At 39.8% G+C, this 16,132-nt stretch overlaps 1 protein-coding gene across 1 annotated transcript in view; it reads left to right on the top strand.

Annotated features, from left to right (window-relative positions):
• The window catches only part of LOC311004390 (ephrin type-A receptor 6-like), a gene marked incomplete at both ends in the record, with an annotated part of 173,912 nt that overhangs the window by 82,889 nt on the left and 74,891 nt on the right, over positions 1–16,132 (top strand). The window contains one exon of the mRNA XM_083996441.1: positions 15,716–15,871. Coding sequence (XP_083852567.1) covers positions 15,716–15,871 — 156 coding nt within the window. The remainder of the gene's footprint in view (positions 1–15,715; positions 15,872–16,132) is intronic.

The following is a 16,132-nucleotide window of genomic DNA, read 5'->3' as shown; positions in this document are numbered from 1 at the left end:
TTTGATAGGACAGTTGAGAGAGACAGGAAATGGGGAGGCAGAGGGGGGGGAATGACACGCAGGATAGGGCCGCTCGGTGCGGGATTCGAACCGGGGTCGCCTGCAGTGAGGACTATAGCCTCAACACATGGGGCGGGTGCTCTACCAACTGAGCTAAACACCGCCCCAGGTTGACGTCACATTTTAGTATTGCCTTGACTCGCTTGAACCAGGGCTGAGGCGTTACCAAAAAAGTACCAGGTACCAGGTACAGTACTAGTGGAGAAGCAAAAAAAAAACTGAGTAGAGCCGTGGCGAGTCGAGCCAAGTTGCGCTAGTGGAAAAGGGCTGTAAATGGAGTTTGACGTTCTGCCTATTCCCATGTAGGTTCTCTCCAGGTTCTCCAGCTTCCTCTCGTCAGTCAAAAAATACACACTAGGCTAACTGGTGACTTGAAATTGTCTGTAGGTGTATATGTGGGTGTGTGAGGTCGTTCATCTGTCAGCCCTGTGATAGACCCGTGACATGTCCAGGGCTTAACCTGTCCTCACCCTATGTCGGCTGAAATAGGCTCCAGCCCCCTTTTATGAGTAAGCCAGGCAGTGGATGGATGGAAACCTAAAACCAGAGTAGTTGCAGAATTTTCCCTGAATCCTGTCTGCATACAAAGAGAGTCAAAACAGTTATTTTCATATCTGTTGGCACACAAATATATAAATGCATACACACATTCATATCAACACATATTTTGAAGGCACTGCATTTTTACCACTCCTGAGCCTCATTAGACCAATCAGTATTAATTTATCCTCAACAGCTGTTATCACCATAATAAAAAAATATATACATATATTAAACCAAAATGAAAAGAATAGCAAAGGATTTGAGGAAATGTAGCATCCATCAGCTTTTTCCCCTCTCTCCCATCAGTGGTAATTGATATTTGAGGCTTCATTTTGCGCCCCAGCCTCCTTTTGTTGAAATGAGCTTTTGGAGCGCAGAGAAAACAGCTGAGGCGGTGGAAATGGAATTGGTTGTGTGTCGGTGCATGAGAGAGTGGGATTATCCCAGCGTAATGTCAGCCTTATTAAACACTATTACACTCTATAGATCAGACAGGGATCTGAAAAGGATATACTGCCTGCTCATCTGTGTGTGTAAATTGGGATTATATGCCCATAAATGAGAGTGTTTTATTAAACATCAGATATGATCCAGTGGCTGTGGTCTGCCTTTGATATGATCCAGGATTTGTCTGTAGTTGAAGTCATAGTTCTGTATTTCATCAGGGCAAATGTCATTCCGAGTTACCCCTGTCATTTATTGAGTATAAAGAAAATTCAGAGCAACTGCATTTAAGATGCTGCCAGCGCAACAATGCATTTTTTGTTCTCTCTCTCTAACAGGCTAAATGAACTCACACAGACTGGCAGATGTAATGTACTATAGGTCTGATCACACATGACTACAAAACAGTTTCACTTTGATTTTGTATAATTCAGTGCATGAAAGTGATATCCACCAGACCCTAACAAGCTTTGATGTAAAGATGTGTCTGCGCTGTGGTGCCAGCCTGACAGCACATGCCATCACCTTGTGCTAAATGAGAGTAGCTATAATACTGTATGTGTGTGTTGTGGTATAGATAGTAACAAGTGAATTATGTATAATAAGCTGGTTCTCTGCAACTAGCGTTCAGCAGAGATGATTCTGAATGCAATCAGAAACCAAATGAGTTTGTTATTACTTGATAGGTTTGCAGTAGTTGGTGACTAAACAACATCATTAAGATACATTCATGTGAGTGCTACAGTAGCAGAGAACCTATTTCAGTCGACTCTGCTCATCAACAGAGACTAATCGCTGTGTGCCATCCTCATCATATCACCTCATGTTGCTGTCATGAAAACTGAGCGTACACGTATGCCGTCAGAGGATCGGTGCAGGTGAGCGCTATCACACCAGTCAAACAGTGTTACAATACATAGAAGGCAGCTGAGCCTGAAGGCAAGTTCCACTCTCAACATTTGGCTCCTGAAGCCGGAGAAAAACAAGCTGTTATTTGTTTTGTGGCGTTGTTTTCTAAAGATTTCTCAACAGCAGGAAGTGCACTCTGACAAAGTCAAACACTCACACTCACTGTACTCACAGACAGCTCCTGAGACATGTGCCTGCACATTGCAGAAAGCATATACACCAAGCCTGACTTCATTAAGGAAAGTTACAGCAACTATATTTTTGAAATAGATGCTGTGTTGGTGGAACTGAGTCGATCCAATGAGGAAATCTTGTAAATGCATGTGACTGCCAAGGCACAAAATGTCACAAAATAACAACCATATTCATTTATTCTGCTGTACCCACTTGTAGCAGTTAAGGCATAATCTCATTAGTATGATTATGTTTCAGCACTCACAGGACTTAGTTATCAAAAGCACAAGGCCATAGTCTTAGTTAAAACTTGACCAAGGTTACCTTTTTAAAAGTGTAACTAAAACAAACCTTAACCAAAGTGCAGTTTCCTTAATTTAGATGCAAAGCCTGATCTCTGGTGTCAAAGTCCTGGACTTTGTATTATTGTGTTATTGTTCTGTGTGTCCATCATCCACACCAACCACCTCCCTGAGACTCTCAAGTAGTGCAAGAGCACAACACTTGTATTTAAACTTAGCTTGTGAACATGATGCAGACAGCAATTGTGTTTCACATCAAAATGGTAACCATCAAAACAAGCTGGCAGTATACAAATGTTAGACCTTGAATACAATGTTGTTTACACATGTGCTCTCAATTAACGTGACATTCCACCCAAAGCTTCTTTGTTTTTATGCAAAACCACTGAATGTGGGAAAGATGGCTAGTAAACATTCAGCAACAATCGTTAAATAGCAATTAAATTGCATCAGTAAATACATGAGGCATCCTAAGATGGACAAAATGAGCGAACTGTTCTGACCACACTGGTTTTTGGTGCAGTGAAGCGCACAACTGCAGCCAGTGTGATCATGAAGCTGAACTAAGTCCTCTTTGAAACATAATAAAAAAAAAACGAAGGATTCATTTCAAGGCTGTGCCTAGGTATAGCTGAGTGTATCTAATAAAAATCAACTATATATACACATACTGTATGCATCTGTGTATCCAGAGACCTGCAAATACTTAACCTACCTACTTAACATACTTTATTCTCCCACAGGTACTCTTTGCTCTCCACCTACTCAAATATATATTCTGCACTCCATACATACACACAAAGGTACACACTTCCAGCCACTTCCCACACACTCACTCACACACATACAGTTCTCTCAGCAAATCCAATCCCTCCCTCTACTGATTTGAAAACTTCTTCTCACAGATCAGCGCCTCAACAACACACACTCAGTAGCATATTTGATTATCAGCCACCGTTATAAATATACAGTTAAGAAGCTGAGAATAGTGGAAAGCTGTCACTTCAGCAGCAGCAGCTCATTATTAGGCCGTACAGTAGCAGATTGAGACGTCTTTGTTGGACTGAGAAGAGTTTCAGTAGAAAACTATGAAAGTAGAGACTGAGCCAAGCATCTTTATCCAACTCTCACAGCAAGGCTGAAGCTTTTTTTTCTAAACAAATATCATGAACACTTTTAAACCCATGAACTGTATTTCCTCCAAATATTGCACCATCTATTTCTGTTGAGTAGATTTATATTTTATGTAGAGCATAGTAAAATAAATGCTGTGCAGATGTTGGAACATGTTCAGGCTCTGCCTCATTGTATCCTCACATCATAAATGCTTTGGGCCATTGATTGCTGTGCTGTTCAAAGGAGGGAAGATTGTGCTCCACTCATCAGATGTCGCTTAACTAAACTGCCAACAGAACTGAGACAACATGAAACTTTGGTAATATGAGTGAGTTTGACGTATGTGTGTGTGTGTTTGTGGTTTCACTGAGCGTGCAGAATGAATGTGTTGTCCCCAGATCATTAACAGGAGAAGTCTGTGCTCCAATTGTGCACATTCTCCCCCTAATTACTGGCAAATGCTTCCCGCTAGTCCCATGAAGTCACACTCCATCATCCCAGATGACTGCACTCGGAGTGTTTTCTGTCCTTTGCTAAGCAAGTTCTCTGAAGTCACAAACTCGAAAAGTGTACCAGAAGGACTTTCACTCCAACCATGAAGTAAAGCATGTTCATTCTTCTCTCAGCCTTATAAAGGCTAGTTACATTCAAAGTTACAGTTTGCTATAAAATGCTATAAAACTGTATCAATTTTGGTACAGTCTGTTAACATACTGTAAAATATATATCAAATTTAATGGGCAGCTTGTAATGAAATTAATTGAGCGCTTTTATGTTCTCTGTGGTCTCTTTTCTTTTTTGTCTGTCCTCAGGCCAAAATATTCACTTGGTTCGCTCATGGTTTCTGATGATCCGGTAATCATGACAGATTACCACAAAGCCGCCTTTATGAAGCCATTAGCACCTTGACTGAAATTATTTACTTAAAGGCCCTCAATCTTTATTTAAAGTAAACTTTAATACCAGTGTTTTTAAGATTAGGCCTATTAGTTGCCAGAACTGTGGGTAAAAGTTGTCATCCAGAAAAGTCTAGAACATGCACTTCAACTGGTGGCAGCAAAGTCTGGCAGCTCTGAGTTTTTACTCAACCTTTCCTTTATTTTTGTTATGTTTCGGATGTTTATGTTGTTTTTTGTCAACTACTGGTGGATACTTTTGTGGCGAAAGGAGTTTGTTCAGGTTAGGAGCTTCTTTCATTGAAAATGGAGAAAGTCTGGAGGCTGCCACCCCGGTGTTTTCGTGGTTGCTGTGCTGGTGCAAAGGTGAAAGCTTGGAAGTGGAGATGTAGGCCCGTTCTGCTGTCAGTCATCATGGGAAATGTCAACTATGCATCCCATCTGCGGTTGTTTTGTGGCTCCAACAAGAGCGATGAACTGAGCTGAGATATTGATGAAGACTCAGGAAGTAGACATTTTTTCAAACCTAACAATACTTGTGTACATCTCACTAATGGCTGTTGCCGAAATTCTCCATTAAGTCGTTGGATACAGACTAAACATCCTGTTAAAAACTGGAAACAAACTGTTCATGATATCAGGAGACGTAGAAGATCCTTTGGGCCTTCAGCCATCAGGCTTTTTCATTCTTCTGCAAATGGTACATGAGCTGCCAGACAAATTAATTTCCCTTTGGGGATTAATGAAAATAATTAAGTTATTAATTTATCAAACTTCTCACATGTACTTTTTGTCTTTGTTTTTTTGTGCTAAAGAACAAGGCCATGTCTCTCTCTGAGATTTGTGATGGCCAATAGAAAACAGACCCTGTCATCTGTTTTCTCCTTTTCTTTCAACCAGAGTAGCCCCTGCTTTCTTTTGGCAAAGTTTTTCCTAAATACACACAAAGCTCACACATTCACAGTGTGCCAGTTAGATTTTCTCACGTCTCACAAACTAAGTGTTGACATCTCACAGCTGCTTTTCAGAAATTTAATTTGACACTCGCTATGTTTCCATCCACACAAATGAAAAATGCCTTATGGAAACAGTAAAATTCGATTAAATGTCATGAAAATCAACAAAACGTTTGTACTGTTGATCTCATTGCATTTTCTCTTGATCAATAAAAGGTTTACCGTATGTGATAAATGCTGATGGAAACAGTGCTTTTGCCAAATAAATGTGAATTGCCATCACATTTTACGTCAATTGTACTGTATGTATTTCTGATGTTTCAAAGACATGGCAGGAGTAAACAAAGAAAATGCAAGAGATCTATTTGATACACCAATTTGATTGCAAAGCTCTTAGATGGAAACACACTTTTACTGTCTTTTATACTCATACACACACACCACTATAGTCTCTCACACACCACTATACTTTCTTACACACACCACTACTCTCTTACACACATACTTTACTACACACAAACACCACTATAGTATATGTGAGAGGGTATAGTAGTGTCTGTCAGAGAGTATAGTAGTATTTGTGAGAGAGTTTGATTGAAACGGCAGTTTCTGATTGGTTCTTTGGAAGACCGCAAGAATAGGAACTAAATTTAGTTCCGGGGGTTAATTGGATTGATTGATTTCCCTTTTTTACGTGGATTTGTTCAATTTTTTTACACCATAGATAAATAAAAATATAATTGTATAGGATATAATATTCACAGCATTGTGGGATAAAGCAGTTATTACCGTATTACGTTATAGTGTATTACTGATAAGACGTGACCGAAACATGGTGTTGTGATTCAGTATTCAGATAGTATAGTGGTGTGTGTGTGTGTATGAGTACAGTATAACAGTGTGTGTAAGAGAGTATAGTGGTGTGTGTGTGTGTGTGTGAGTTGCCTAGTGTGTGTGAGATACTGTAGTGTAGTAGTGTCTGTGTATGAGTATAGTGGTGTGTGAGAGGGCAAATAAGAATTATTTCTCAAGGGGCCCCTCATGGCCTCTCATAGTCTTTTTTCTCATTAATATTTTTAGCAAATGTCAGATAATTTGATTGACAAGTGGATGGAAACATAGCTACTGTTTACTGTCTCTCTGTTGTTTCTGTTACAGTATCAGTAGTTAGTATATTATCGATATCATTGTTAATCATTTCACCTACTTCTGCCTCCAGGCCGGTGGCCGCTGGGGCCTGATGTATTACTGTATGTTCTCAGGTCGTCCTTCCATCCAAAAAGGTTTCAAATATTTTTTTCAAGCTCATGTTCTCTTACCTACACTTTGGATTAGAAGCCTGCAAGAGCGAGATGTAGAAAGGAAAATGAAAATGAAGAGAGCAAGAGGGAGAGAGAGAGCATCACCAAAGGCATTTAAATTGACTGATCCACTTTAATTTCACTCTAGCTCCATTATGTTGTTGTTGATGTTACTAAAGGGCTGCCATGTCATTATCTCCCTCTTTTGTTTGTGCTGTTTTTGAGAAGACATTGCTGTTGTTTATTTTCCACAAGAAGGCCTTTATGCTAATGCGACCTCTGCTAAAAACGATTTGCTGTCGATTTAACAGCGTGTTAAAACCACAATCAGCATCAATCATGTGGAAGGAAGGCGGGGAGTGAGGGAAAAGTTTGGGGCTAAGACATGCTAATCTTCATAACACCTTATAATAAATTCATTAAGCCTCTTTACACACACATTGACACACATTCTCTCTTCTTCGAGAGGCATACAACCTTGTGAATTTTATAATTAAACTTGGTAACAGTAAAAATAGTGGGTTGGATATAAACCAAACTGTTTTACAGTAGAAGCAGCGGATGAATGAGTTCTACAATAAATGTAGCATTGAATTCCATTGCATAGAACAAAACCTTTATGGTGACATTGTTTATATTTACCTCAATTTATATCAATGTTCACATTGTGTTACTCTCAGCAACAGGTTTTAAAGGATTCATAAATCTCTAAAACCTATAGAACACCTTGTCTTTCAAATTCTGGCTAAAGGGACAGCTCAGCTTTCTGTGTCCTGTAGTACTAATAGAAGTGGATAAGTGGAAAGAATCAATCTCATCACTATTCATAAACTTCACCACTTGCAGAGCAACAAGTGCTACATTTCGCTAGTTGTTTTCTGGGTCAGCACCCACTGGCCAATGATAAGGGCTCTCATGGATTTATTGTTGTGATCATGCATCTGAGATATCCTAATACAGGTCAGCAAAGTCTTGGAGCCAGCCAGAACATTATCTCAGCAGTGCACCTCCGACGATAAAAACACTGCCTCAAAGCCTCCATCAGCCACTGTTTCGTCTCCAAAGTAAGATTTAGAGAGGAACTCTGCTCTCACTCAGAGTTAACTGATGTCTTTTGAAAGGTTTACTACTCTGTTGGTTCATTGGGTGTAAGATTCTTTCTGCGCTGCTATAAACACTGCCATAAAAGGATCAGTGAAGCTGACCTCTGTAAAGTCCATAAAGAGATCTTTGTCTGCGATAATGTCACTGATACCTCCTATAAGCGACGGCCACCCCTGAAGGAGTTTACACAGCACTGCCTTTGGTGAAAACTTTCACTTTCTTGCCTTTTTCGTGAATGTGTGTTTTCATCTTCCTCTCATTGTCTGGTTGTTAATTAAGCTCGTCTCCCCCTCTTCAGGATCGCACACTTTGTTCTCATCTCACCTTTATCTCCTTTAAAAATATCCAAACTAGTTTATCAGGACATTTCACTGAGCTGGATGCCAACACTATAACTCCCAACTTTTCATAGAACAGGAAACACTTTGATGCCAGGTGTCTCTGTTGTTTCTGTAATTAATCCTCCTGGAGTGTAGAAATGTCACGCAGCAACAGAAACAAATTGTGTTTGATTCTGCTACACCACATTGTCTTTTGTTCATGTGTGATGACTTTTTTTGTAACAATAATTTGAAAAGTAATACTCTAGTTGATGGGGATTTGCACACACACACACACACATAGATTTTTAGTGAATGTTTCCACTCCCACTGGCAGGGAATAAGAACACTGCAAGCAAGTAAACATTGTTGTAAGCAATGCAAGATTTCAAATACTTGGAGGAAAATGCTTTACAAATGTTTCATTAGGGAAAAAAGAATGTACTAAGCTTGTGCTTTAGTATTGTGAATTTTAACAAAACTTTGCTCTTCATAAAACAAAACACAAAGTGCTTTTAATGAGACAACTGGATGAATAATGTGATGTAAAGGAAAAGTCCGGAACAGTTCAATGACTTGTAGAAATTAGATACGAGGAAAGATCAGGGTGGTTTGTCTAGTTCCTGGTTCAACCCCCAGCTTCTGCAGAGGGCACATCGAAGAGTCTTGCCTTGAGCAAGATACTGAAGCCCTAACTGCTCCTGATACTGTTTCATCAGAGATGTAAATGTGTGTAAATGGAGGACTGAGATATACAATGTAAAGTGCTATAAATGCAGTTTGTTAGCATGTGCCCTTTTTTAAAGTATTCCCATGAAACCAGGGCCTATTGTAGGAAGAGAAGGTGGAGGGTGTGAAGGACAGGTGTCACCATGACTGTCCAAGTATTTCACAGAAAACATAGAAGTTGTGATGTCAAGTGTACAAATGATTTGCATAAATCCTTCATAAAGCCTCTTCAGTCAGTGATCATTAGCTCTGATTATCCTGGTTAATAGTATTGGTTTTTGTTTGTTTGTTGTTTGTTTGTTTGCTCCCTTCATTGAAAAAGCTTATTACCTTCATTACCTTACCTTCAATAACGAATCTCCAGTCATTGTATCTTATCAAAGCCTAATTCAATGTATTAAACCCTCATGCTGCAAAATACTAGTCTAATTAAACAGGGGAAAAATCAATGCAATTGATGAAATTCAAATAACTGTGGCAAAAGGGGAACATAAGGGAACAAATGAAGCAGCAGTTGGGAATGATGCTTTTGCTGCAGCTGAATGCAACTCATTCCCTCCTCTTCATCACTGAATTGAGCTTTTTGTGGCCGAGTAAACTGTCGCTTCAAGATGGCTGAAACTCCAAACATGTTCATGAGTGTTGAAAGCAACGTTGATTCAATTCAAAAGAAAACCATGCACACACATAATACATATCTGACACATTGTAGCATGAAAAGGGGTTAGGGTAACCCCGACTGATTAATCAGCAGACCCGTTTAATCGGCCAATTATAACTGTATAACCATTAATTAGCCAAATGTTGGCCAATAGACGCCGATGTTAACACTTATATTTTGACTAATAAAGTGCGGGGAATATGACTTGGTTTTACTAAGAAATGATTTCCATGTGCTATTATTTATCAAGCAGAGGTGAAATGCATTGCTGGCCTGAAGTAAATGAATAATGTACAGTAATAGGCACAGAAATGTTCATTTGCTGCTTGCCCCACACAACAATTTTTGACAATAAAAGTATTTGAAAATAGTAAAATGGATCTTTCTTCAATTTATATTTTTGTAAGTGTTTGAACATTTAAGCTATCAAAAGCAGCTATTTGTTTTATTTTTATTATAATAATTTAATCGGCCAATACATTGGTTATTAGAATTATTTATTCCCTGATATCCATATCCATACATTCAGTCTCCATTGTTGCTGCATGTTTCTGCTAAAATGATTTAGATATGAGATCTATTTGTCTTGTCTTTCATATTCAGACAAAACATAGACATTGACACAGTTGCGCTTATTACTTTGAACAGATGTTCCATGTGTGTATGTTTTGCTGGGAAGCGCACATGTCATACATGCATGGTGTTTACTAACTCCATAGATTCCAGGATTTTACCTTAGGATGTACAGGGAAAACGCTAAAACAGGGTACAGAACACGTAAGGAAAACCTCCGACAGTGTATTTTCCCAATACACTAACCAAGACATTTTGCAGCAGCAGAACACACACTATAGAGGCAATGTACTGGGCCAAGTAGTAGTGACTAGGATGTTTATAGTTACAGTGACCATACAACATACTAAAAAGAAAGAAAGAAAGATTCTCATTGCCTATTTGATAGTTCTAATATAGTTTAACTTCCTGAAGCTGTCACTTTAGGGAGACTGTGAAAAGAGCGAACACCATTCCCAACACTTCAGCGGAGATGTGTTGGAGAGGCCCACTAATCCTCAAGTGCAAATCAGAGATAGCGCTCACTGCTTTGAGCTAATGAAGAGAGGGAGGAAGGCTGATGAGCATGAGAGACGGGCTGAAAGAAGAAGAGAGGAGGGCTTTTCATTATGAGTGTTGGAGAGCGCTGTTTTTGATTACATGTGAAAAGTATTAAAGGTAGGTTTCAGAGCACCACTACTACTACATTTTTTCTTTTTTTTTCTTTTTTTAGAAAATCTGAAGAAGAGGTGTGACTCTTCATCATCTCTAGTGTTAATACATAATGCATATTGCATTACAGCAAGAAGGAGTGTAGGTGTATGTGAGAACACAGACTAGTGTGTTGGCTCAACAACAGTCATGAACCAAGTCTCATGGTTTTCTATCATCCTAAATTATCCTAGTGCTATTGATAGTCTTCTTTGTTCTATTTGGATGGCTCTATGTTGTACTGTATAAGCCGGGGGGAAGGGGTGGTCTTTTCTTTTCTTTTCTTTTTTTGCTGTAGTATGATGGATATTAGAGTGTATGGAGAAATCAAGGGGGACAAGACAGTTGCAGCTAATATGTAAGGCAGTGATGTCTTCTGTGTCAGCAGAGACAGAGGAAAAGCAATAAGGTTTTTATTTGTATTGTTCAACCATTGTCATGGACTGGGCACCGAGGAGGATGATATTTGTGTGGAATGAAACAGAAAATCGGGAACATCTTCCATTCTCTCCCCATATGCAATAAGTTTCCGGCTGCATCTCGCCTTATAATGCCACCATCTCTGCAATGATCTCTCATCCTTTACATCGCCTCTTCACCACGCTGCCTTTGATTTCAAGAGCTGAACTATTCTGCAACATTTGTTGATGTGGTTCTGCAAGTAAATGCTGCAGAATTGTGCTCCTCTTGGAATTGTTCTTCTTCGCTGACCACCGGGAGAGGAACCCACCATCATCGGCTATACAACCTCAAGAGCCAGCGAGTTTCATGCAATCATGCAAGCAGTCCTGCAGAACACAAAACGCACATGCAGATACACTGAAAAGGTCATATGTGTTGCATTTGACACATAGGTCAGTTTTCAATGCATGGAGAGCGGCCATAGAAAGTTATAATGTTAAATGAAGCCTGATTTTTATATATACATAATCATTATTTGTACATATTTCGGGGATTTATTTGATAGCTGCAGTGAAGAGGTTATGGCAAATAAATTTCATGTAAGAACTGGTAAGGATCAGGCAGACACAACATTAGCAGAAATTATTGTGGTTACAATTAAATTTAGATACTGTTGAGAAAACAAACCACACACATTTCTGTTTGAATATCTTGAACCACCAAACCGTTCAGCTAATTAAATAAAAGGAGCTCTACTCACTCCACCACTGCACTTATCTATCCAATCAGAGAACCAGAATCCAAGCTGCTGCAGACAATCCTACACATAGTACAGTATCTACAGTAGAGAGGCAGAAGCAGACAGGCAGGTCTACTCCCCATACCCGACATGCCTGCCAGTTGCCCTGCTGTTGTTCAGGTCCAGTGAGTGTGAAGTAGCACCAACCAACCAACCAATCTGCTACCTCTGCGTCTCAGGGCCCAGATCAGGGCTTTGAGCCCAGGGCTTGAAGATGTTCTGGATGACTTCCAGATCTCATTAACCTTGGACTGAGGGTCTAGAATTAGATCAGAGCCCCAAAGGCCAGTGGGTCAGGATGCTATTCTCCCATCCCCTGCTCAGCACTAGTCTACTTGCTTCAAAGGTGTGCAGTATATACAGCACACCCCAGCCCATGTCTCCAAAGGCTAGTATGTTGATAGACTCAGTAACGACTTTCATAGCTAGAAGTATTACAGAAGTATAGAAGTATTATATTTTGTGTATAATCACTTTGGCACATTATGATCATTTCACTATTCTCAACTCAGATAAAGAGTGGAAATAGTATTTTTATTAATATCTCTCGCATTCACTTTTGAAAATCTCTTACAGTATGTAATTGATGCATTTCGTTCTGTGATGAATAATGGTATGTCATGTCTGCTGAGTCTGTAGTCATTACTCTGTTTCCGTGTGCTTCCATAACATGTTGGTGCTGGGCTCTGGTGTCAGCACCAACAAACAGAGCAACGGTCATGTTGTGCCTCTCTGACAGGCAGACATACAGTACAATATGTTTTCTCAGTGTCAGTGCAACCTTGTGACACTTGATGCAGGCAGTAGCTCTCGCTTCATTGTTGTTACATGAGACACTGATTGTCAACGACACCTTACTGGTTGTTCAGTCTTCTGCAGCTAAAGCAACATCTCACTGCATTAAGATTGTGCATTTTAATGCACTTTGCATGTGCATGTGACCTGTCCTGACACAGGCAAGAAACCGAACAGCTTCTAAACACACACACGCACGCACACACACACACACACACACACAAACACACATTGACAGTCTTGTCCTGCAGCCTCCCTCCACTGTGCTGTTTTGTTCAGGGACTCACAGTCACCAGACCATCAGCTGCCTAATGTGTAAATCAACACAATGCCAAGTATTTTTCATGCATATTGATCAGAGTGTTTATTCATTGTGGAAATAGTAGTGCTTTTTTGTAAGTAACTGATTTAGTCATACTGACACCAACTGCTTGCATGCTTGATTATTAGGACAACATGATTGTCCTTGATGGATCATCGGTGGTATTTGATCCGCAGCCTCTGGCTTGTCTTTTTCCAGTCCAAATCTCCAGGCTTCATTCACATTCGACCTGCTGCCCTCTTCAGTTCAATGTGCTGTTGCCATGTCCACTGGCACATGTGTGCATTTGCGGGCGCAGCGGCATGCAAGTGCTAACCTTCTTTCCACCATGTGTGCATCCATCCTCGGGTGATGCATGGTCAGCCATTGTACAGCTGCACCGTGGCCTTGGACAGAGCCTGGCCGGACAGATTGCAGAGGGAAGCTGTGAGGTTCGAAAAGGAACATCCCCTCAATTCAGCGAAGGTCGGACAGAGGCATCATTAGGTTGACAGAGTCTGAAACAGGGTCTAGTGGTGTGGGGGTGTTGACTGACGGTTTTTGACTCAAGGACACGTTGGTATCAGAGGTTAATGACAGAGGCAGCCTTGGTACGCTGTAGGGGATGCCACTTATCATACCTCCTCAACCTCTGTTGGGGTGTGTGTGTGTTTGTGCACTGTACTGTATGTATGTGTGTATGTCAAGTTGTTGAGGCAAATATCAGTTTGAATGTAATAATTCACTGGCCATTTTTTTTAAAATGTTTACATTTTACATTTTTATACCCTTTATTTTACCCAATTATGAGATACGTGACTTTCTATTTAAATGGAATACAACAATTGTCAAAAAGCTCAGATTTAGTTATATATAGATTCCATTGATTATAAAATACCAGATTATAATGAACGGGCTATTTTCAGCTGTGTAGTACTGGTCCTCAATACAGTAAATGTGTCATTTTACCGGCCAACAGCCCACAAACAGACAAACAAGGATACAAATGTCAACCCGTGCTGCATGTGTGTATGGGTTAGCCTCTTTGCCTCAGTCCTAATTGTCCCCATTGTCCCCATTAGATCAGAGCAGTCACGGTTATGGGTGCTTCCTTGTCCTCCCTACACTTCCATTTATCACAGGCAGCAATGGAGAGATACAAAGGCACTCGGTGCTTCAAGGTGATTCTGTTCAAATTGCTCAGCTTGTGTTACCTTGTTAAATCGATGTGTTTGGTGACAACCAGCAGCAATGGAAATCTCACAAGTCAGGAGACTTTTGCGTGTCTTTGTGATATAGAAGTGCTTCCAATGCTTCCAGGGTTGCAAACACAATGCAAGCATTATTTGCCATTTTTTTCTATTTCAATATGCACATGTTGATGCCAGACCTTGGGTTTGATAGTAATACATGTGTTTTGTGTAAATTTGGAACCAACAGAAAACCTCTTCATTACATGCTTTCATACACACGGTTTCTGGAAGAAGATCAGCTGTTTTGGCAAAATGTTTCATACAGCAGACCAAGATGCCTAAAGCCTCTCTCTCTCTCTCTCTCTCTCTCTCTCTCTCTCTCTCTCTCTCTCTCTCTCTCTCTCTCTTTCTCTCTCTGTTAGGAAAGAATGAAGGCGCTTCAGCTCTTTATGTGTTTAAAATTAAAAATACTCTGAAGTATCCATGTTAAAGTGTAGGCCTGTATGTCTTCTCTGCAACAACACTGATGTTATTTTGAAATAACGCTGCATAATGTTGTCCTCATTTATAGATGTAAGACACAATCACTGCTCTTTGAAAGATGTTGTGTCCTTAAAAACTGTACTGTGGTGAAGCATCCCATTCAGTCTACACAGTTAAATAGCTTGGTGCAGAATGTGTTTTCATGCTCTAAGCTAAGATCCCCTTTTGCCATGTAAATATGTTTTCTATTTAGATTACTGCATGCACAGTACATTTTCCACACGCCCATGGTACACCTACACAGGTGTTTTTAAAAAAGGCCTATTTCACTGTTCATTTGGAGGGCATTAACTGAAATTTGCATTTTAAAAATGTTTGTGACAGAGAATACATATTTAGCCAAAGTCTAATTCTTTCAGCTCCGCCGTGCTTTCTTCCTAACTCCACAACTTTTCATATTTCTCAAATCTTTTGAAAAGTTGGACACCAAAACTTAGAGAATAATAATTTTCCCATAAAATGATAATCATGATTTTTAATTGTTAGAGCCATGGTTTGCAACAAACAACATGGTTGTAACAAACCTAAACAGATGGTCTCATTATAGTTTGGTGAATTGTGCTGCATCACTTTCCATATTTGAAAATAAAACCACATTTTCATGGATATATTAGTATTCAGTGTTCTAAGATATGAATTTCTGATCAATATTGTTAACGAAATGGATAATGCTAAATTCATAATTATACATTTTCATTATTAATATTTTCAGGAAACAATGTGTATCCCTTAGGCCCTCATGGGTAGAGAAATAATAATCCCCTATTCTTGGTCCCCTTGTGCCACTTCATGTAAAAATCATGTAAAAATCATGTAAATCATGCAAAATATCACTATTCCCTTTATGTCCATAACGTGGCTTGACCATATGTTGAAATATCATGTTTCTTTCTGTCACCCCCAGCGTGCCACCCAGGCTTCTACAAGGCATATGCTGGAAACATCAAGTGCTCTAAGTGCCCTCCACACAGTTTCAGCTATGGAGAAGGTGCTACCATCTGTCGCTGTGAGATGGGCTTCTTCAGGGCCGAGAAAGATCCTCCAACTATGGCTTGCACACGTAAGTAGAACCTAATACTCATTAGTCACCTAACCGCATAGACTTACAAAACCTCAGCCATTGCATTAAAGACTCTGTGAGGCTCTCAAGCAGGTGAGTCTGAGCTAAAATGCTTTTAGCCGTCCTTTCCTTTTAGATACAATCAGAGTTATTGCAAGAATGCTAAATTGCTGTTTACAGTAGGTTGACTCTCACCAATGAAGACAAATAAGGATAGTCAAAAATGGTATTCAGGAGACTTTCTGTTAATTGTGAATTCTA

Source organism: Trachurus trachurus, assembly GCF_905171665.1.
Source record: "Trachurus trachurus genome assembly, chromosome: 21".
Lineage (NCBI taxonomy): Eukaryota > Metazoa > Chordata > Actinopteri > Carangiformes > Carangidae > Trachurus > Trachurus trachurus.
The sequence above is the reverse complement of the archived record's forward strand: the minus strand, read 5'-3'. Positions and strand labels throughout refer to the sequence as shown.